At 32.7% G+C, this 21,286-nt stretch overlaps 2 protein-coding genes and 1 long non-coding RNA gene across 17 annotated transcripts; 2 read left to right on the top strand and 1 right to left on the bottom strand.

The window, feature by feature from the left end:
• Positions 1-5,459: 5,459 nt before the first annotated feature.
• Positions 5,460-7,750, top strand: LOC104724148 (uncharacterized). Of its 2 annotated transcripts, XM_087471750.1 has the most exons (4): positions 5,729-5,767; positions 5,865-5,940; positions 6,033-6,591; positions 6,676-6,706. In XM_087471750.1, exons 1-4 carry the CDS (start codon positions 5,738-5,740, stop codon positions 6,704-6,706), a joined length of 696 nt encoding a protein of 231 aa, XP_087327876.1. In that variant the 5' UTR covers positions 5,729-5,737. The 2 variants fall into 2 exon arrangements, with proteins under 2 accessions (XP_087327875.1, XP_087327876.1); XM_087471749.1 differs by having other exon boundaries at positions 5,460-5,767; positions 6,033-7,750.
• A 13-nt stretch (positions 7,751-7,763) lies between these two features.
• Positions 7,764-11,344, bottom strand: LOC104724147 (pyridoxal kinase). The gene is made up of 13 exons (XM_010442593.3): positions 11,002-11,344; positions 10,792-10,888; positions 10,281-10,374; positions 10,049-10,153; positions 9,794-9,877; positions 9,523-9,596; positions 9,271-9,335; positions 8,917-8,980; positions 8,699-8,764; positions 8,549-8,605; positions 8,255-8,299; positions 8,104-8,157; positions 7,764-8,022 (listed from the first exon to the last, which is right to left on the bottom strand). Exons 1-13 carry the CDS (start codon positions 11,082-11,084, stop codon positions 7,882-7,884), a joined length of 1,029 nt encoding a protein of 342 aa, XP_010440895.2. The 5' UTR covers positions 11,085-11,344; the 3' UTR covers positions 7,764-7,881.
• Positions 11,345-14,744: 3,400 nt separating this feature from the next.
• On the top strand, positions 14,745-19,529 carry LOC104724146 (uncharacterized). Of its 14 annotated transcripts, none has more exons than XR_015571023.1 (14): positions 14,745-15,468; positions 15,546-15,612; positions 15,764-15,904; positions 16,057-16,201; positions 16,297-16,441; positions 16,647-16,708; positions 16,803-16,907; positions 16,998-17,129; positions 17,224-17,321; positions 17,432-17,529; positions 17,617-17,817; positions 17,920-18,662; positions 18,769-18,876; positions 19,279-19,529. It is a non-coding gene; the product is annotated as an uncharacterized LOC104724146 (long non-coding RNA). The 14 variants fall into 14 exon arrangements; XR_015571026.1 differs by having other exon boundaries at positions 16,057-16,223; positions 16,297-16,419; XR_015571018.1 differs by having other exon boundaries at positions 16,057-16,223; positions 16,297-16,419; positions 16,515-16,708; positions 16,806-16,907.
• The last annotated feature ends 1,757 nt before the right edge of the window (positions 19,530-21,286 follow it).

Below are 21,286 nucleotides of genomic sequence, written 5' to 3'. Positions count from 1 at the left end.
TTACATGTATATGTGTCCACGCCATATTTGTTGAATTCCTCTTCAATTTTTGTTTTTGTTCTCATCAACTCTGCAATCATATAAATCTATATACCTAAATACTTGTAGAAGACTTTTCATGTACATGCTTCTCTTTGTAGATTCGAATAATATTTTCATGAATACACTTATACTATGTTTGAAAATAATTGTACCATGCATCTTTCACAGGCGGACTGCCATACATGATAAAGAAATATTGAAACGCAATGGTTAGGTTATATTTGTACTTTTCAGCACCAGTTGCAACTTCTTTATTTTCCTTTGCCAATCCAAACGTCAATGGATTCGCACTCTCTAAGGCAGTTATGTTTTTTCAAAAGAATGTTTATCAATGCCTGAAGTTCTTTAATATGACGAAACCTCTTTTGTAACCTATACCTAGGCATATTTTCGTCCTAAATAGAGAAGTCTAAATCATTATCTAAAACTCTCTTTATCCTAATAAGAGCCTATAAATGCCTAGTGGGTGCAATAGCCGCTAGACACGCATTCTATTCTTTAAGTCATGATATCTCATAAAAGTTTCGTATTTTCGTTTCTGTTTAGACTAATACTATTGGTCTGGATCCATGATGCCTCGTAAGAATCAGAGAAACCACAGTCCATTAGAGAATGAACACACATATAAACGGATTTTACTTTAGGAGAAATCAAGATACTATAAAAAACTTTGAGCGATCAGAAATTCCATCAAATTTTCACCATATGAGGGAATTATTTGGAAATTTAGTTTAGACCGTTTCATTAAGCTTGATTTATAATTTACTTAGACATGGTTATTTATATGTGTAAACGTGTTTTGTATTATCAATATAATACTTTACTTTTTATATTTGTGTATACTTTATAACACATAAAGATTATTCCAAAATTCTAATGAACATAAAAGAATTAAAAACTATTTCTTGTTCCATGACTAGTATAATTTCTTAAGATGTATTTCAGTTTTGGGTTTCTAAAACTACACTTACAATAACTAATGAATTTTACTAACAAAAAAAAAAACCCATAAGGGAAGATGAAAACCCAAATGAAATTTTTTCAAAAAAGAATTGTAAATTTTTACCAATTTTTTTTTCTAAAATACTAATACTTTCATAAACTAACAAATTGGTTACATGGAAATGGAAGAGCTATGTCATGCCACTAAAAATACACTTAAGAATAAACCTTACTTTTCTGCTTATACTCTGCATATGTTTTGCTTATAATTTACATATGTTTTGCTCATTTTTGTCAGTTTACTTTTCTAACAATAGAATGTTACGTAAACTCAAAATAATTTTGTTTAAAGTGATTATAGGTTTAGAGTCCCTTTTATTTTCTTCTTAGACTTATATGTGTTTAAAAGTATAGTTAAATACAATTTTTATTGATTTTTATGTCTTTATGATTTTTAAATTATTTTAGTTTTAACTTAACCTATTTAAATATGATTTTATAATCTGAACATTTGTAAAAAATTGATGCCCTCTAATGATGATGTGTTGATCAAAGGAGAGTTTAGTACTTTATTTAATCAGTTATATGTGATGTTTTAAACGTTTTTATTTCAGTTATAATAGGAATGGTCCCTTACGTTTTTCAACCTTAACTTTTTGAACCGAGAAACATCTATTAAATAATTACGAAAAAATTATAGTAGTTTAGGTTTGGTATTAAAAATTATATTTATGTTCATTAACATCACATGACGGTAATATAGTCAAAGTACTGATTGGTAAGGTACTCCAGTGGTGTTAAGCCACAAATCTCCTAATAGAAGTTTTCTCATAGCAAAATTGTTAGCTTTCTTTACTCGAGACAAGGTCCGAACTTGCAGTTACATTGCATCCCTAGAAACTTCGAGTCTAGGAGCTCTATTTCTCGCTGAAATTGAGCCGTCAGTATATTGGTTTGTCCTTCATCCAGCTTGCGTGTCTCGATTAGCCAATACTAAAACAATCATGGTACAATTGTCTACCAGCGTGAGCATAGAGGGGGTCTTGAGGGGCACCAAATCGACAATAATACACGATTGTGACATCAACACTTATGGGGTGCCACAACCTGCCCCTTCTTCGGCCTAGCTCATGAATATTAGTATCATTACTATAACTATTGAATAATTATAATGAAAATGAAACGTAAAAATATCTCGTCCAAATGTCAAATCAGTATTTAGGTCCGAAGGCTTTTCAAGCTTTAAAAACATTTAAAAATCTTAAAAAAAAATTATTTGCCAATCAGACTTTTATGACTTTTTAGTTTTATTTTTAAGTTTTGACAGTCGCTTTAATATATTCTTTCTTTACTTCTCTTCTTTTTTTTAAGCCTTAAAATGACATTGTAAAACCAACAAAATTTAAAAAACTATTTTTTTCTTTCCCTATCAGAATTAAAAACTCTTTATAAATTTACATATACTTATGTACAAATCTCTTTTTTTTTTTAGATTAATTATCAGCATTTTTTCCTTTCTTTTGACATACAGTTCTCTTCACAAATTTATTATTTATAACATCACCATTGTATTTCTATACAATTTTGTTATTAATAAAATTATTATTTTGTCACTATGTGACATACAGATTAATATTTATCATGATATATATATATATAAAATGATATATAATTATAAAAAATTATAGTCATAGCTTAAAATTTTTTTTTTTAACAATCAGATTTTAACAGTCAAAGTATTTACAGCTAAAGTTTCTGCAGCCAAATTCTTTACAACCAAATTTTTGCAGTCAAAGTCTCTACAGACACAAGTAACAGTCGTTACCAATTGGGGCCTTAATCTCATACTATACAAGAACGTAAGAAATATTTTTTTTGTTATATAACATTATAAATTTTGATTATAAAAACAATTGGTTGCAAGGAAATAGATGATAAAATAAATTCTAACAGCATCTTATAGAAAATATTTTGATGAATCATAACACTATTTATTATATTTATTTAATATTTCTAAAATTTTGAGTTTATATATACATATAACTTTGAGTTTATAAACTAGATATATCTTAGGGGAAGTTATTTTATCAGGTCAAAGCTTATATATAGTAATAACGACAAAAGGGTTAAAAAAACAAAGATGGTGATAGATATGCTCACTAACATCCATAAAAGAGTGTTCCATAAAAAAAATTTAAGTTAATTATTATTATAGATATTGTTTTTTATAGGAAGTCTTAGTGAAGACTCTTAAAGAGCTTCTCTCTTATTTTTAAGACACTCATCTTAAAGAGCTTCTCTCTTATTTTTAAGACATAATTTTTTTTTTTTTTTTGATGACACCAGTTAGACGTTCTCAACAGAAATGTAAAAACATATTAAAATGACCTTCTATACACTTCTCCCTTCTATTTTTGGTCAATTTCTAGACGAAATCTTCATCTCCAATTCTTCGTCATGCAATAAAATGTGAGGAATGAATTTATAAGAGAGATATACTTCTGAACCTTAAGACTTAAGAGATATAATATATGAGCACTTTTTCTTTACAATTAAATTGTATAAACAACTTTTAGTCACCTAAAGTGTATATAAACATTTGTTTCAAAATTTTAAATTTTGTTCATCTAACCTTATTTTCAGTCGTTTTTTTTTTGTGTAGAAGAGATGTGACATTGTAAGGATCACAATAATGGATATATATCTAAAGTGAAATACGATATTAAAAACAAAAAGCATAACAAAAAAATAAAAGAGGAAGTTAGAAATTAAACAAAACAATACATGAAAAGATATTGTAAATACATGTAAAATATTTTAATAAAATAATATACCATTAACTCATACAAAAGAATCAACATGCTTGCAGTGTAATTAGATTAATTTGGCACAATTTTCTGACTTTGATTTTTCTTCGTTTTCTTATCAAATATTCGTTTGTGGACTCAACACTAGCAAGTGTTAAAAGGTTCTCTAAATTTTACGGTTTTGATGGTTCTGTCAACAGTTGTACACTTTTTATTTGGACAGTTAATGTAACGAAATTAATTATTATAAAATTGAACAAACACCAGTGTAAATTTGTAATATTTGTAGTCTTGAACTATAGTCGGATAATAGATTGTAATGAATATATATTCCTAATGTGTAGTTGCGTAGGTTTTTGTGGGCAAAATTTTGTAATGAAGACTTATGAAATCCCTTGTAATTAATAAGGACGAGTAATACAATAATCAGGTGACTGATTCAAAAATTCAAAAGCAGCATATAGTGTAAATGGGCAGATACGTTTTACCTCTAAAGCATAACTTTTGAGCTCACATATCTCCCTTACCACCCAAGAAATTTCATCTCTCCTGCAACTTTCTTCAGATTGCCCCTATAGGTCGTGTATCATCATAACACACATACATCCTTTAATGTCATTGTTATTAATTTAGTGATGTTGCGTCTTTGTGTTGTTACACTTCATTTTATAGTCATTCAATCTATCTTCTAAGATTTTTTTTTAAAAGTTTAAATGATATTAGTACAGTACTCGTTTAAATCACACATAAGAGTAAGACAAACTTCATCCGGAGTTTGTTCACAGCGTATATAAACCAATAAAATAATAAAAATATCAGAAAGTAGGAGTGAGGAAGAAAAACGTGAAACAACGTTTCTCAAACTACATATTGCGAGAACCCCATTAGAAACTATGAGCACACATGTCATATTTCTATTTATCAGTTTGGTTTACAAAAATAAAACTATACATACTCAATAAAATTAAAAAAATTAATATTGTATTGTTGAGATACCCAAATATACAGCCCTTATTTATGATTACGGTACTGTATAGCTTTTTAATAAAATATAAACACTAACATTTTAGGTTTATTGGTTGTCAAATTATTGCTGTAAAAAAAATGGTTGTCAGGTTATTTAGTGCGAAATATATGGACCAAAATTGACATAAATTTTTGGCTTGGTTTAGCCTTTGGCACTTTCTTTTCTATTTGCTATGGTTAAGTTCAGCAGATATTTCAATTTATTGGGGTTTTGAAAAATGAATCCAAACTAAAACCTAATTGTCAACTCTGTCTGATTTTTTTTAATATATATTCAGGCTTAATTAGTTCATGCGCTGATAAAATTATTTAAAGGAATCTATACTATAAATTTTGAAAATTATCTTACGGAATATATAACTAGTTAATTTTCTTTGTAATAAGAAAAAGAATAAGAAAGTTCGAATTAATAAAGTCGTTCTCAATAAATTTAAAAACTGAAGAAGCTCTGAAGAGAGTCGACAGAGACTAGAGTGTGTAGCCACAACGCAGACCTATGCTTGATAAAGAAGTTATAACCTAAAACAACATAAATACTCAAAAGCTCTGAAATTTTCAACTTTGCAGTGCCAGTTTCTTACAAGTGGTCCTCCTCCATACTTATTCGGTTATTCCCCATATTTATTTTTACTTTTTCTTATTATCTTTTACAATTCTCACATGAAATTTAACACTTAGAGGAGCCAGTGATAGTTGACCAACACAAACCATCTTCATCACAAGAAACTGGTGTGTTGTCCTCTGAGACTTACCTGCTCAAAAAGCTGACAAGATCGAGATTTCAATGGCCACCAGAATCTTTGTCTCTCTCTCCATATATTCTATGTATCTATATCTCTCATTATTACTTCTCTACTTATATACAACCACATTGTCTTGTTTAGAGTCCCAAAAACACAAGTGAAGTCCAGAAATCAAGAATGCCAAGAAACATCTATGAACCTATGAAGGTACTGTAAAAACATCACTTCTCTCTTTGGTTTAGACACAAACATTCTTCTTTTTTTACTTTCCAACATTGTAACATCGTTTTTGGTTTTGTGACAGACATATTTTCTCCAGGTTAACATCAACTGCCAAGGATGTAAGAGGAAAGTGAAGAAAACACTGAGAAAAGTTGAAGGTGCGAAAAAACAGAGCATAGGATCTTTAATCTTATAGGTTGGTCCAAGTAATGTTTTTTATGAGTTTTTTTCCCATGGTTCTTGGTTTCAGGTGTTTACTCTGTTGATATAGACACAGATCAGCAAGTAGTGATTGTTAGAGGTAACTTAGATCCAGAGATTTTGGTCAAGAAGTTGAGCAGAATAGGGAAACATGCTCAGCCCATGTTCTTGACCCCTTACCATCAAGCTGGTCTTAACGAAGAGAACAGAAGATTGGGGAACACACAATACAACTTCGGAAGAAATCTCAACAATGTCCCAAGTTATGAAAGGCAGAGTCATAATCAGAGTGATGAAGAGATGATGATGATGAACATGAAACCTGTGATGATGAACGATGCTGATTACTTTGATCTGAGCAATTCACCTGAAGATTTCCAAGAGCTATTCGGAGAAATACCACAAAGACACAACAGCTATGAAGAGGTGAAACCAAATCTGATGATGGACATGGATCTTGGATATTCTAATGCATACCCTGCAGCAGAAGCAATGAATATGCAGAGTGGAGGAAGAGTGAATAATATGATGATGAATGAGAGAGCTTTCCGTGGGCAGATGATGAACGGTCCATCTCTTGTTCCTCAGTCAATGACTCATGAACAACAGTTCAGCTCAAGACCACTTCAGTCTATGAATCATGAGCAGTTCAGCTCAAGGCCACTTCAGTCTATGTATCATGAACAGCTCAGCTCAAGGCCACTTCATGGCTTTTACTACTGATTGGAGAAGTTAGTGCTTGAAGTTTGCTTAACTAGATATGTGTGTTTTCACTCCTTGGGTTCATTTCAAGCATATTAGTAGTCTTTTAATGTTTGGTTCAGTGTTTGTCAAGAACGTGGAAGAACAGCTCTGTTTCTACATAGACTACAAACTATACTTTAATGGTAACAATATTAAAGCTAAATGATCAGCATAAAGCGATGTAGTATGTACCACATATCATCATATTTCCTTCGTAAAACCAGTATTGCAATCCCATGGTTATAGCCTTCGAGTTTCATTCAGTTCGGTGGCTGAGTTAGAACACCAAGAACTCTACTAGATGGGTTGCTATGGTATCAATTAGTACAAACGTAGCTTCTCTGGCATCGCATATCTGATTTGCCAGTTTTACTAGATTCATTTTCTGTGAATCTTGAAAACAAGTTCTTTTGCTGCCACAAGTTGTGACAAGTAATGCCCCAATCAAGCAATGATTTGTCGGAACAAAGGAGAAGCTTGGAGAGAAGGATGATATGCACCTAAACCTATGTGCTCTGATGTCTAGAGGAAATGTTGAGACACGCATGTTTTCGAATTCAGATTCAAAGGCCAGGAAAAGCACAAGAACAGAGTGGATTCGCTAAACAAGAGTTGCAAGAATATGCAAACAAGACTACTCCGTGATAGACAGACAAACCGAAAGAGAAGAATTCTAAGGAATGACTCACGAATGGAGCTGCTGGAGCACTGTTTATAGGTGGTGATGCACCAAGCAAAGCAGACAAAGGAAACCAAAAGAAAAGAGAGAGAGGACCTGATATGAAACATGCATATGAGCAAATACCAACAAATATGAAACATGATTAGATCTTCATTAGGTCCTCTAGTTGCACGCCCATAAAGAAGAGGCGCTGTTAAAGATTTGCAAGAGATGAATGCATACCTTCACTCCATCTTTTGTTGTTAACGTATTAACACTAACAAAATGATGAACTATAAGTATCCAAACAAAACAGCCAAAAACCATCTGTCTAACCACTGTTTAAATGCTTTATAAGAGCTCTTGCACATCCTCTTACTCTAAAGTCTGAACGGTTTTATATGCATAAAATAATCGTGCAACATAATTATTGTAGCCCCATAATCATATATGTTTTCTTATTTGAGATAAATATGTTACATTTTCACCTGCTTCAGCTGTATCTCTCAGCTTTCAGTTCAACATTTGGGTTACGAATCTCATCCTGGCTTTGTATTAATCTAATCTCCAAACTGCTCGAGGTGGGATCATACCCCGCCCTTTTGTAATCATCAAGTGTTCTTCGCAGAAGCGCCTGCATACCATTACAGAGTTATTCAATCATTAGTTTCCATGGCTTCCAAATACAATTAGCACACACAGGTAAAAGACTTACCTGCAACGTTGAAACTGCAAGCTCAGCTGCCTTGTCAAGGTTGTCAGGGTATTTCTACATGTAACAATTATTTAAACAAAAAACGTCAAAGCGTATATGGACGATCAGATAGAGAATATTTTGCTTTCATAAGGAAATCAAGAAGCATTACATTACTCCAACCAAGTAGAAGAGCAGTCATGAGATCTCCTGTTCCCTGCAAGTGGTGTTTCCGAAAGAGCTTAAAACTTCAACATTTAACAAAAACAATGTAGAAACAGAAGTGAAAACCATATGTTTGGTATTTTATTAGCATGTTCCAAATTCCTGCATCAAGGAAACTTTCATCTTGGCCTTAACATGTCCTACTTGCCAAGCACTAGCAACCCACTCTGTACTTCATCTGCATAAACTTAAGCTACATTTATGCTAATATTTAAATGCCTGGAAGTTCTGAAGTGTGTACCGTAAAATAAGCAGGGATTTTGTGTATCTCAATCTTGAATTGCTCAGGCTTCAGACCCTGACGTTGAAAAAACTAAGATCAGTTTACTCGGAGAAGAACTAGAAAAGCAATTGTAAGCCACTTAACATACTCAGGCTGTCAAAAACTTACCTTTTCTTTTTGATGGCTTCCAATAAGCAACAGAATGCCTCCTATAATAATGCTAGTGATCACCACCTGCCAAACATTAAAAATCATTGAGCTTTTTCTAGAAATAGTAAAGCTAATCTTACATGGCTGCATGCTATGCAATGTGGCTTCTCAACCTAAACCATCTAAAGGTGGAGATAATAAGCAAACTAATTAGGGTTAAGCTCAATGAAACAAACCTTTGAAGGACCAGCTGCATGAAGAATAGCACAAGCTTCCCTGCCATCTTCCTCAGAATTTATCCTGTAATATTTATGTAGGACTGTGATGTTTGGAGCCATAACAGGAGAATGTATCAAATGTTGGGAATTCCCGATGTTTTGCGTTCATATTTTTCACTAATAATATAACTATCAGCCAACTCATACAAAGAGCTAAATCTCACTCTCATGTAAGCATGAAGTTCATAGGAGCAAAAGATATGAACTGATGAAGGGGGCTAACTAGGGATCTAGGAAAACCACTTCAAACACAATTCCATTCATGACACCTCATAGACTAATAGAATGCAAGTTTCGCTAATAATCAAGTACCTTAATCCTGTTAATTTCTCTGCCTCAAACTGGTTAGGAGTCAACATAGAAGCCAGGGGAACAACCTAACCACAAAATAATATCATCAGGAGGTTTCACATCAACAATTGTTACAAATATAGGCAATGATTGCCAGATTAGGAAAAACAAATCTTTGAACTCAGTGAATGAATATTTTAAGCTGAGAAAAGTATATTATAAACTGATCCAACTGAAAGTATACAATCACATATTTCTTTTATTCTCTTTTACCTTTTCACGATAAACATGTACCATTTCTTCAGGCACATACAGCTTTCCTTCATCACCCATCACCGGATCACATACTAATAAGAATAGACTTAAATTAGCATAATGTAACCATTGAGATCCAAAACTTGTCACATATCAGATCATGCCTTCACTACAGAGATGCCTAACTACATCTTTTTTTCAATACTTCCAAGGTATCAAAAACACAGAAAAATTCAGAGACTAAATAGAGAAAATCAAAAAGTTCTTGTGGGCGTAGCAGTGCACTCACCATATGTAAGATTTGGGTTTATAGATCGAAGCTTATTGATAACCTTCAAGATTGTATCCAGGAACGACACTGATCCAATGTATCCTGTATTTTGAAAACATAAAAAGCTAAATATAAAGTTCCAAGGTCTCAACCACTTAAACTTAGTGGGAAAGTGAAAGGAAAGCCACATCCTTTGTAGTCTTCTCATAGAAATTTCCTCAAGGACATATCAATTAACCAATAAGAGAGGCATTTAGTGTTCAAAGTGAGAACCTGTTAATACATGAGTGTAGAACAACAAATCGTTTGCTTCAAGACCTTCAATCAAATCCCACAATTGTTCACCATTCAAAACCTGTCCTTTGAATGTAGGATACCCTGGAAAATAAATAATTTAGTACAGAAGCCACATCAGTAGTATTGCATACTCCAATCCTGAAAACACTATAAACACTTGTTTCAAGAACATTAGGCTCTACTCTACATTACTGTGAATGAATCTTACCCGTATGATTCGAGAATTGAACAGAGTTAATTGGATCCACATCATACCCCAACAATTGAAGAGGAAAGACAGCTGATTTGTTACCAACATATCCCTAAAATGTAAACGGCATCACAATATTGGCCAACACAAAGTTAACAAAAAAAATAGTACAACTCTCAAGTACAGGAACAGGTGTTTCATTCTCAACACAATCATTGTACTCTCATAGAATAGAACCAATACCACACAAGACTATCCTCAAAAATTGGTAAATTAAGGAACCGAGTATAATTATCCTTCAATTCAATAAAGTCTAAACCTTTATGTAAAAAATTCAGCAAAAGTGATAAAGCAGAATCTTTTTATCACTAATATATTCAAAAGCTTACATATTTATACCAAAATTCAGATTCAATTGCATAAAGCTCTATTCTTTCTTGTTGAAACCAACAAATCAAAGATTAAAATTTTTAAACAAAGTTTCTAATGATAAGATAAAGTAATCTTAAAGAGTCAGATATTGAAGAACCTGAACAGTTTGGGATTGGATACTAAGAACACGACCAGTATCTGAAGGAAGAGCGAGAGATAGAACAGGAGGTGTCGTCATTCTCCAATTTCTCGATCTTTTTTTTACCAAATCATCAATCAAAAAAAAAAACACAAATATAAATATATCGAATTTAAATAAACACAACCAGGATTAAATTTATAATTTGATTCAAGGTTTGAGCAAAACCGGAGATTTCGATTAAGGTTGAAGTGATGATTCAGAGATCGACGAAGAGAAGTGGTTGTTGTTGTCGGGAGGGAGAATGGCATCAGGAGCTGACCTTTAGATTAGCCTTTGTTTGACCCATAAGACTTTTTTAAGTGTGCAACTCCACTGTTTTAATAACCGGACCGAAACCAGTTCGACGGTGAGATTGAGGACGGTTCGGTTCGGTTTCTCACAGTAAACCGGACCTGAGAATAAGGTTCTAATAAAAGCGGCGGCGAGAGAATAAATTAATTAACGAAGTTGATGACTTCTGGTTCTGGATATCAATAGGGATAGGTTTTTTTTTCGTTAAATAGTCAATATCTCTATTTGTTTTTTTAGTTTTAATATATATATACCACACAAAACAAAATATTTTCAAATAAATTTTAAATTTGTAAAATAACTAAAAATTATATTAATTGGGTGTTATAGCACATGTACGTTATTTTCATGTAAATTAATAAAATTTAAACCTAAACGTATTTACTTTGAAATGGGAAGCACGTCCCATCACGTCCCAACCCCTCACGTTCCAATCTTCTCCTCTTGTCATATATCATCTCATCTCGTCTTGTCCTGTATCTATCCGGATTTTTTTGTCTTATGTCCATTCTCTTTTAAATAATTATTCGTTAGACAATGGCTTCAACTAGTGACTAAAAGTTAGGAAAAAAATGAGCAGAAATATCACATTGCTTTCTATTCTACAATTTTTTACCATTTAAAAGTAATTTTTTCCCCTACATTCCTCTATATTCTTCAAAAATAAGAAACAATAGAACAAAAATGTTCCTCCCCAAAATTGATGAGGAACAAATGGAACAAAAAAAAGGAACAAATATTAAAATTCGTTTTTTATTTTAAAATAAATAAAAAATGTGATTATTAATAAAATTTCAATTTTGTAATATAAAAACTTTCATATTTTCACAATGTATTGACAGAAAAATATTTTTGATAGAAATTTTATATTAAAATAATCTTAAGGCTCTATTAGAAAACGGTATAAATAGTAAAATAAATTTAAATAACTCTTAAAAATTTTATTGTATGTTAATATTAATTATTAATATTTAATATGATATATATAAAATTTTATTTATAAATTTTATTTTAAAATCAAACGTAAAATTAATTATAAATACGTTAAAAATAATATTAGTATCATCATTGAAATTTAAATTATTTAATATTTAATATATTTTAAAAATATTTTTAATGTTTGGTTACCATTTACTATTGTGTTCCTTCTCTACAGATTTTCTTTTCATTCCTCAAAAACTGTTTATTCCATTCCGCATTGTTCTTTTTATTCTTTTTCTTTTTGTTTTTCTAATGGTTACCAGTATGAGCCAATGCTTATTAAAAGAGATTGGATAAGAAATTTAGACGGGATACCAGAGTTCTCTGTTGAATATTTTTATTAGTTATTTGAAATTATCCAAAAAATTAATTTTAAAAAGCTATATAATTGTTTTCAAAATTACTAAAATTTGCAAAATGCCCGTTCCAAAGTGGTTAATTACATGTCGCGGGTAAACGGCTGAAATCAACCCCAACTATTTATCAAACGCTTTTTCATACCTAAACTTTACTACCATGCAAATAACAACCTCAACCGTATAAAAATTCAAATTTGCTACCTGAACTATATGAAATGTTGTCAATTACAACATATGTTCAAACAGTGTTAAGTCGGATTTTAACGGTGCTGAGTCAGACGACTCGTGGCGTCCACGTTGCAATGAGATTGATTAAAACGACGTCGTTTTGGTCATTTTTGGTGTGTTGTGGTTGCTACGAAATGATCAAAATGATGTTGTTTTAGTTAGTTTCAGTGCGACGTTGACGTTACAGGTCGTCTAAGTCAGTTCCGTCAAACTCCGACTTAACATTGTTCAAATGGATGTTGAAATTAACAAAATTTGATATAGTTCAGATAGTAAATTTGAATTTTAACACAGTTTAGGTTGTTATTTGAAGGGTATTGAAGTTTATGTATGAAAAAGCGTTCGGCAAATAGTTGAGGTTGATTTTGACCATTTTTGCTTACATGTCGCATAGTCAATCTTTAGGGAAAATGGCTAAAATCAACCCCAACTATTTGTTAAACGCTTTTTCATACCTAGACTTCAATACCCTGCAAATAACAACCTGAACCGTATTAAAATTCAAATTTACTACCTGAATTATATGAAATATTGTCAATTTCAACATCTGCTCGAATGATGTTAAGTCAGGGTCTAATGATATTGAGTTAGACGACATGTGGCATTCATATGGCACATGGATTTACCCAAAACACGTTGTTTTGGTTATTTTTGGATGTGATGTGGTAAGAAACAAAGCGTTTAGCAAAGAATTTTTCTACCTATATTTTTTGATTTCGTACTTTTATCTAAAATTTATGTCCCTTTCTAAAAAAAATTGTTCAATATATTTTTTTTATTACTCAAATTACCCGTTACTATTTTCTTGTCTTAATACCATAAATGGCTGGAATTTATCTCAAAATTCAATTATTGTTTCTTTAAGTATATGTACTTAATCAGTAAATTAAATTACTTCAAAAACACTTGTAAAATGTATATCCAGTCAAATAATAAATCCTTTTAGGTCGTAAAACTTTAATTGTTTAAGTTATATCAAGTTCAACTGAATTATATAAAATCCAAAACTAAATATTTTGAAATGAAAAATCGGTTATGTTTATTAACAAAACTTGAATAGTATATGAGAGATTTTCGAATACAAACAAAGAGTTTTGCTAACTTTGAAGTTTTTAAAAAATAAAAGAAAGACCGAATATCTTTCACACCATTCAATACCAATTTATCAATGTTGTGAAACAGATATATAATTTAGATTTGAAAGAAATGTTAAAAACAAACAAAAATATACTATTTAAATAGAGTTAATAAGTAAACAATAATGAAGTACAAAAAATATACTCCATTTAAGTCATCTGAATTTGCCGTTAGAAAAGCAAATATTGTGGTAGTTTTATTAGCAAGGCGTTCACTCACTCCTCTTCGGTAGCCGGCCTGTTCTAGAAAACTCACAAATGGCTCTAGTCCCTTCGCTAACGTTTGTCTGCAATGCAAAACCAACACACACCACTATCAGCCTTCAACAATGAAATTGGTGTTGACACCTCAGAAAAAATCAAGAGCCTATCAAATTAAAATAATTAATACAGGTAAGCTTTTTTTTTACTTAGATGGACAAAGCAAATGGAAAACGCTTTGTTAAACACTGCATTTAATCAATTGCTAGATTTATTTTCTTTTTCGTCGTGATACCAAGCTTGAATGCTCGTTGTGATACCAATCTTCTTCTTCGGCGTGATTTCAGCTTCTTCACCAAATCAAAATCCTATGTTTTTTCTCCTTATTTCTCTTCAATTTTGATTTCATGGATTTGTTTATGTGATTATGAATCAAATTATGAAAAAAAATTTGATCTTTTTGGGGTTTTTTTTTCTTACGATTGTTGAAATTTTAATGTGGGACAAAGATTGATACTTTATGTTGTGTAAGTTGAAATTTTTTTTTTTGTTTTTTTTTTGTTAAAATGCATTCAATTAAAGTTAGGAAAGAAATAAAATGTTTCCAAGGCTATAAGCCCAAACATAGCCCAAATAAAACCCATAAAGTTTAAGAAACAGAAACGAACCAAGTACTTAGGATTGAACCAATAGTTAGAAATGAACCAAAATTACGGTTGAGCATTTAACCGCCTTTACCCATCTTCATCCAGCTTCAATAATTGCATATGAAACGTCATCGAGAGATAAATCGAAGTGAAAGAGATCGCATTTGAGATTAGTTATCGTTACCCTAGTGTCGCCACAGTAGATGCTCCAGAGAACCAGAGATGAAGTAGAGATAAGGAGAGATCAGGGTTGCTTTCACGGAAGCTCGAGGCTCTGTTTCGAATAGTGGAGCCAATTTGACGAAGAAGGAGATCAGCAGATTTGAAAGAGTTTCGGTGAAGTTGATGGTTCAGCTCAGCCCAGATCACGTAGATAAAAGTCTGCCAGGCGATCAGTAACAGTTTTTTGGCCACACGAGGTCCTCTATAATGTACGAGGGAGTCAATTGTCTGAGACCAAGAGTTTGAAGGAGAGAAGGCACATCTTCGAGCAACGACCAACCAAACTGACCAGCTGAACGTGCACTAGAAGAACATATGATCTCGAGACTCAGGCATGGAAGCACATAGGAGGCAGTGAGGGTCGACTGTTAATCCCCAGTTCAACAGACGATCCCTTGTCGGGCAACGATTCAACACAAACAGCCAAGATAGGAATTTGTGTTTTGGAATTCCTCCTGAGAACCAAACAATACTATTCCAGGGAACGATAGTGAAAGTCTCTCTAAGCGCAGAATAGATACTACCTGTGTTATGGCGATTCTTGCGATGGTCATCAATCCACCACTGGTAAGAATCAACTTCTTCATTTAAAGTGAGTGTTGAGAGTTCAATGTGGAAATTAACCTGTGCCTCAGATCATGCAGGAGGAAGATTCCAATTCTCTCGCCTCCAAAGGTCAGCTAGACGAGTACCCCTTCGAATGCCAATCTGGTAGAGCCTGTCACCTTGAAGATAAGTCATCATTTTACCCAGCTTACTCCAGTTTTCTGTCCAGAATTGTGTAGATTTACCATTACCTAGTTTAACTTTAATCCAAGGGTAAGCAGCATCTCTAATCTTTAGCAACTTATTTGTAAACCAGGAGAATCTGTTGCTTGGCTTACAGGTCCAGAAGGAGCTCATGTCATTTGATAGCACTACCCTTCGATACCAGGCCACACATACCGAACCAGATCTAAAGAAGAGCAACCAGATGAGCTTGACCATACACACTTTATTCCAAGTAAACAAATCTCTTATTCCCAAACCTCCTTCTTTCTTATCACGGATGACTGTTTCCCATGCCACATGAGCTGAATGATGACCCTCTATCTACCCTTTCCATAAAAATGCACTAGACAAAGAGTTTAACTCTTTGATGCACTTCTTTGGCAGGACCAAACCTGAGCTCCAAAAATTGGATATGCCAGCAATAACTGAGTGTAACATTTGGAGTCTTCCAGCAAATGAGAGAGATTTCGTAGACCAGGCATTGAAGTGACTTTTAACCTTCTGTAACACTGGAGCACAATCGAGAAGGGTGAGCTTCTTAGTGCATAAAGGTAGCCCTAGGTATCTTATTGGAAGCTGACTCATGGTTAATTCCTGTAGTAGTGACAATGTGATCAATTTCAGGCTGAGATAGTCCTGATGTGAAGAAGCTAGTCTTAGGAAGACTTATCGCTAGTCCTGAAACAACATCTTTGAGGACTTGGAGGACTTTCTGCAGTGAAGAGGCCGATCCATCAATGAATATCAGTAAGTCATCCGCAAAACACAAGTGAGTCAATTTTATCTCTTTACATCGTTGATGATAGTGTATTTTCCTTTCTTCGGCTGCTTTATCCAAACAGACAGAAAGACAGTTCATAGCTAATACAAAGAGATAGGGCGATAGTGGATCCCCTTGGCGCAATCCTCTTAACCCTTTGAAGTATTCATAGCTAATACGAAAAGCAATCCCCTTTTTGTTTTGTTTTTCGTAGAGAGAAAATTCTCTGGTGAACGTGTGCAGTTTAGCCGAGACCAGTTGCTTCAGGTCAAACAGGTATTGAATTTTAACTATATTTCTTATGTTGAACTTGGCTTTGTTTTCTATTGCTTATGAAACAACTCACTCATCGTTATGTTTTTCTCAATAGCAGTCGGTTCAACTCTCTGATGATATCCTGAGGCGCTGTAAGGAAATCGCAGTTGAGCTTTTTGCCGAAGATCAGAGTTGGAGGAATCGTGCAGCCGAGAGTAAAGTGAGTTTTTGTGTGATCTTTCTTTGTTTTGTGTTTTTTCAGACGAATCTTGTTTTCTCTAAACCACATTCTTGTTTTTGGTCTTATCAGCCAACAAACCAGCCTTAGATTAGTTATTCCCAGCCTAATACCCGTGACTGGCATAGTCGTCCTCCGGTTCCAACCTCTGGTAAAAAATGGTTAAGAGACGACTCTCATGAACCTAAAAATACATCTCAATGGGTAAGTTTTTCCGTGTCACTTGTTACTTGTTGTTGGCATGCTGTTTTTACTAATTTCCTCTTCTTGCTAACATGATGATGATCTTGTGAAACAGTCTGGTCCTGCCCCCGTGCTGGTGAAAGCAGAAGTCCCATGGTCAGCTAAAAGAGGAGCTCTTTCAGATAAAGACCGAGTCCTCAAAACTGTGAAAGGGTTTTGTCAACAAACTAATATTAGTCTTTTCTTTTCAGCTTTTGTGCTTGAAGTTGATTGTGATGTATATCTTCTGATTGTTATGATTTCTCTGCTGTATTCTGAACAAGCTTACCCCGGAGAAGTATGAGCTTCTTAAACGGAGAAGTACGAGCTTCTTAAAGGTCAATTGATTGATTTTGGCATCACTTCTGCTGATATCCTAAAGGTTATTTTTTTTTAATTTCCTGATCTCTGCTATTGTGATTCTCTCTCTCTTCATGGTATTGATTTGCTCTTTACCTTTGATTGCAAGGAGTGATACAACTGATTTTTGAGAATGCTATACTGCACTCGACGTTCTGCGAGTTGTACGCTTGTTTGTGTTTTGATATTAACGGAAAGCTTCCTTCGTTTCCACCTGAAGAACCTGGTGGCAAAGAAGTAACTTTCAACAACCGGGGATACACATTGATGAAATTGCCTAGCAATTGAAGATCCCAAAGAACAAGCTAAAGTATGTTCTTTTCTCCTTTCTCCTTATAACCTCTATCTCTCTTTACTGTCAAAGTTGTTGAGTTCATGAGTTTGCTTTGTTTTGTTTCTGGTGTATGTATAGGGGCGTTATCTAATCACTGGAAGGAGATGGTCTAATATAGTACTCGACAATCGATGAGTATCACTTCAAGCACGTCGAGCTCTGATTTAATCTAAAAGTCATCTAGAGTTTGGTTAATCCGTAGATAAAAGAGTCATTAGTATTGTTTGGTGGTTTGAGAGATGTTTTCAATTTCTAGAACCTAGGATCACGTTTATATAGCTCACTTATGTTGTTTCATAGGACATGTGACCAATTCTTGCTTAGGGGTATACCATTTTTTTAAAAGAGTAAATATGTATATCAATTTAATAGCAAAGATAGGACTGTATTTTTTTTTTTTTAAAAAGAGTTAATTTAGAAAAAGAGAAAAAAACATAGAGTAGTTTTCATAAAATATATTGTAGATACAAAGTCTATGTTTTATACAAACTAGTTATAGCCATCATAATTGATTCATGTGTGGTTAAAGAGTCATGAGAAGCCTAAAAAGCCACAATTTATACCCATCAGCTATAAACATATAAGTCAGCTCCTTTTTAGACTATTTCTTAACAGTTCTTATGTTTTTTTCTATCAGTTGGAATCAAGTCAATTTTTTTTTCTCTAGTAATTCCATAGCTCTGCTCTCTCTAATTTGCTCTTCTACATTGTCAAGCTCAGGTGTCGTTAGTGGTTTCTTCAAAGAATATATTTTGATTATGCTTGTTTTTAAGTTCTTCTTTCTCCATTGTTGACATTCTAGTCTTCCACATCTTAAAAAGGTAAACCATGGAGAAAAGAGAACTTAAAAGTCTTTAGAACTTTACCTTCAACACTGCACCGATCATTTTGCAACACTGATTTTCTAACACTGCATGTCATTTTCAGAACTTTATAGATTCATTGTATATATGCAACGAAGCCTATTAATCTGTTTCTTCTTAATCCTTCGATTGTAAAAAGAAGAGGAGAGCTGAACAACACAAAGCAGTAGAGGTAAGATGTCAACTTTATTTTTATTTTTTAATTACCTTCAATGTATCTTTAAAAGGAATAATATACGAAGATCTTACCAACAGATTAATCAAAACGTACAAATAAACTAAACTTCACGTAATAAAGAACATTAGATTAAAGACAAAACGAATGGCATATGTACCTAATCTTTCACGCTGTAGTAGAGAGAGATTTAGATTTCAAATTTTGCTTCATTGTCTACGCCCTCAACCTTTCTTCCTCATTCCCATTTCGATTAGACATATTCTACTATTAAAGGGTAATGAAAACAATTTAGAAATCATGTTCATCAAAGTCATCAGAGGCTACCTGTTCTTCATGCATAGATGATAGATCCCCTCTCGGCTATTCTTGTTTTTAAGTTCTCGGTTCATTTTTTAGGGGAAAGAGAAAACAAAAACACGAGACGCATGCGCTTTTTTGTAAGGAGTTACATCTGTACCATGGTCCATGGATCTCTTCCCATTCCATTCAAGGTAACCATGGCACTGACATTGTCGTACTCGTACCTAGATAAATGTAAGAATTTTGTTAAATAACTTACGAGTTACTTATTTGGAATATGTGCTTTATTATTTAATTAGTTCTCTGTACTTATCTTGAAGTGACAATTTATATATGTGTTAGATAAACCTTCTTTCACACCACTTGGCTAGAGACTCTAGCCTAGAGTGATCTAAGATGCAAATATATTACCACTATCTCAAATTTGACTGACAAGTGCAGATGTTTAATTAGAACAATAATGTATGAAACTTTTAACCAAAAAAAAAACCTCACCAGCCACCAATCAAAACCTAGACCACAAGCATATTCTTCAAATGCTTTGCATACATTTGGGGAAAGTATCACTTTTTACACAGACAATAAAAGTCCGCAATACCTTTAGTATTCCATGCAACAAAAGAAAAGTACTTATAGCCCCAACATTCTTATAAATGATTTTTATCTAAAGACTATTTTTGCGACCGTCTCCATTGTTGGATTTGGGCATAAGGAGAGAAATAGGGAAAAAGAGAGTTGGAACTTGGAAGTGATAAAGAAGATTTGTCAAATCTCGTATCATCAAAATTGTATGGAGCGGCTGTAAATCATTTTGCGACAGTTGACTGAACGACACAACACTTTCAAAAAGAAATCGAATATGAGATATATCAGATATGTTGAGAGGAGATTGTAAGTGAGAATAAAGACCTTTGCAATCGGTTGACCCTTGAAATTCACTTGTACATTGATTTTCATCTTTAACATACACAAGAGACAAAACTTGTCATTAAACCATAGAAAGGAAGATGAAGAGGGGGGTTACAAAACTGAAACCGAAATCATTAAACACGGTCTCTTACATAATCTAATTGAATATTTAACATCTGGCACACTCTCTTTTGCTGATGTGTCCATTTTCAGGAGAGAGTTGGCTTCTTTTCATATATATGATTAAATGAAATTAATGTAAACTACAATTTAAAAATTATAGATTAAGTTAAATGGAATTGATCCGGTGGGGTATAAAATGAGATATAAATAATTCTATATTAGGATGCGTTAATTTTATTTTGATAGCAAAGTGATCATAGTAATCGAAATTTTACATAGTCGATGTTTACATAATGAAATGTTTAACTCGGTAAGACATATTTAATAGTTTTGAAAGTGATGATAATAAACAAAAATATGCAGTAACAAATAATAACAAAAAAACTGAAAACAACAATATTAGCAATGATCATTGTCATAAACTATATTAATAATGATTTTAGATTACAAACAACATACAAAAATAGTCTTTCAAAAAACACAAAATAATTTTTTTTTTTTTAAATGAGAAACAATCCCGCGGCGTAACGCGAGTACTAACCTAGTTACATATGATATTACGAAAAATCCTATTACTATCCTTTTTTGAAAAATTTTTGGATTCATCCCTTTTATTCACGCCCTATTTTATTCACCCCCTATTAATTAACCAATCAAAATACAACAAAACGCCATGGCATATCATATTTATAAAATAAATCAAAATTAAAATAAAAAATACAAAACAAATTAAGGAAACAAATTATGTAAATTTTTAATAAGGAAATTATGTCGTTTTGGTTTATAAAAGAATGATTAGAGTATAGTTTTTACAATTAAACAAAATTATATGTCGGTTTCGGTTTATAAAATAGTGATTAGGTTTAGAATTTACAATTAAACGAAATTATATGTCGGTTTGGGTTTACAAAATAGTGGTTAGGGTTTAGATTTTATAATTAAACGAAATTATATGCTGGTTTGAGTTTACAAAAGAGTGGTTAGTGTTTAGGGTTTAGATTTATAATTAAACGAAATTATATGTCGGTTTGGGTTTACAAAATAGTAGTTAAGATTTAGGGTTTATATTTTA

This window comes from Camelina sativa, chromosome 11, assembly GCF_030686135.1.
Source record: "Camelina sativa cultivar CO46 ecotype springtype chromosome 11, ASM3068613v1".
In the NCBI taxonomy this organism is placed as follows: domain Eukaryota; kingdom Viridiplantae; phylum Streptophyta; class Magnoliopsida; order Brassicales; family Brassicaceae; genus Camelina; species Camelina sativa.
The sequence above is the reverse complement of the archived record's forward strand: the minus strand, read 5'-3'. Positions and strand labels throughout refer to the sequence as shown.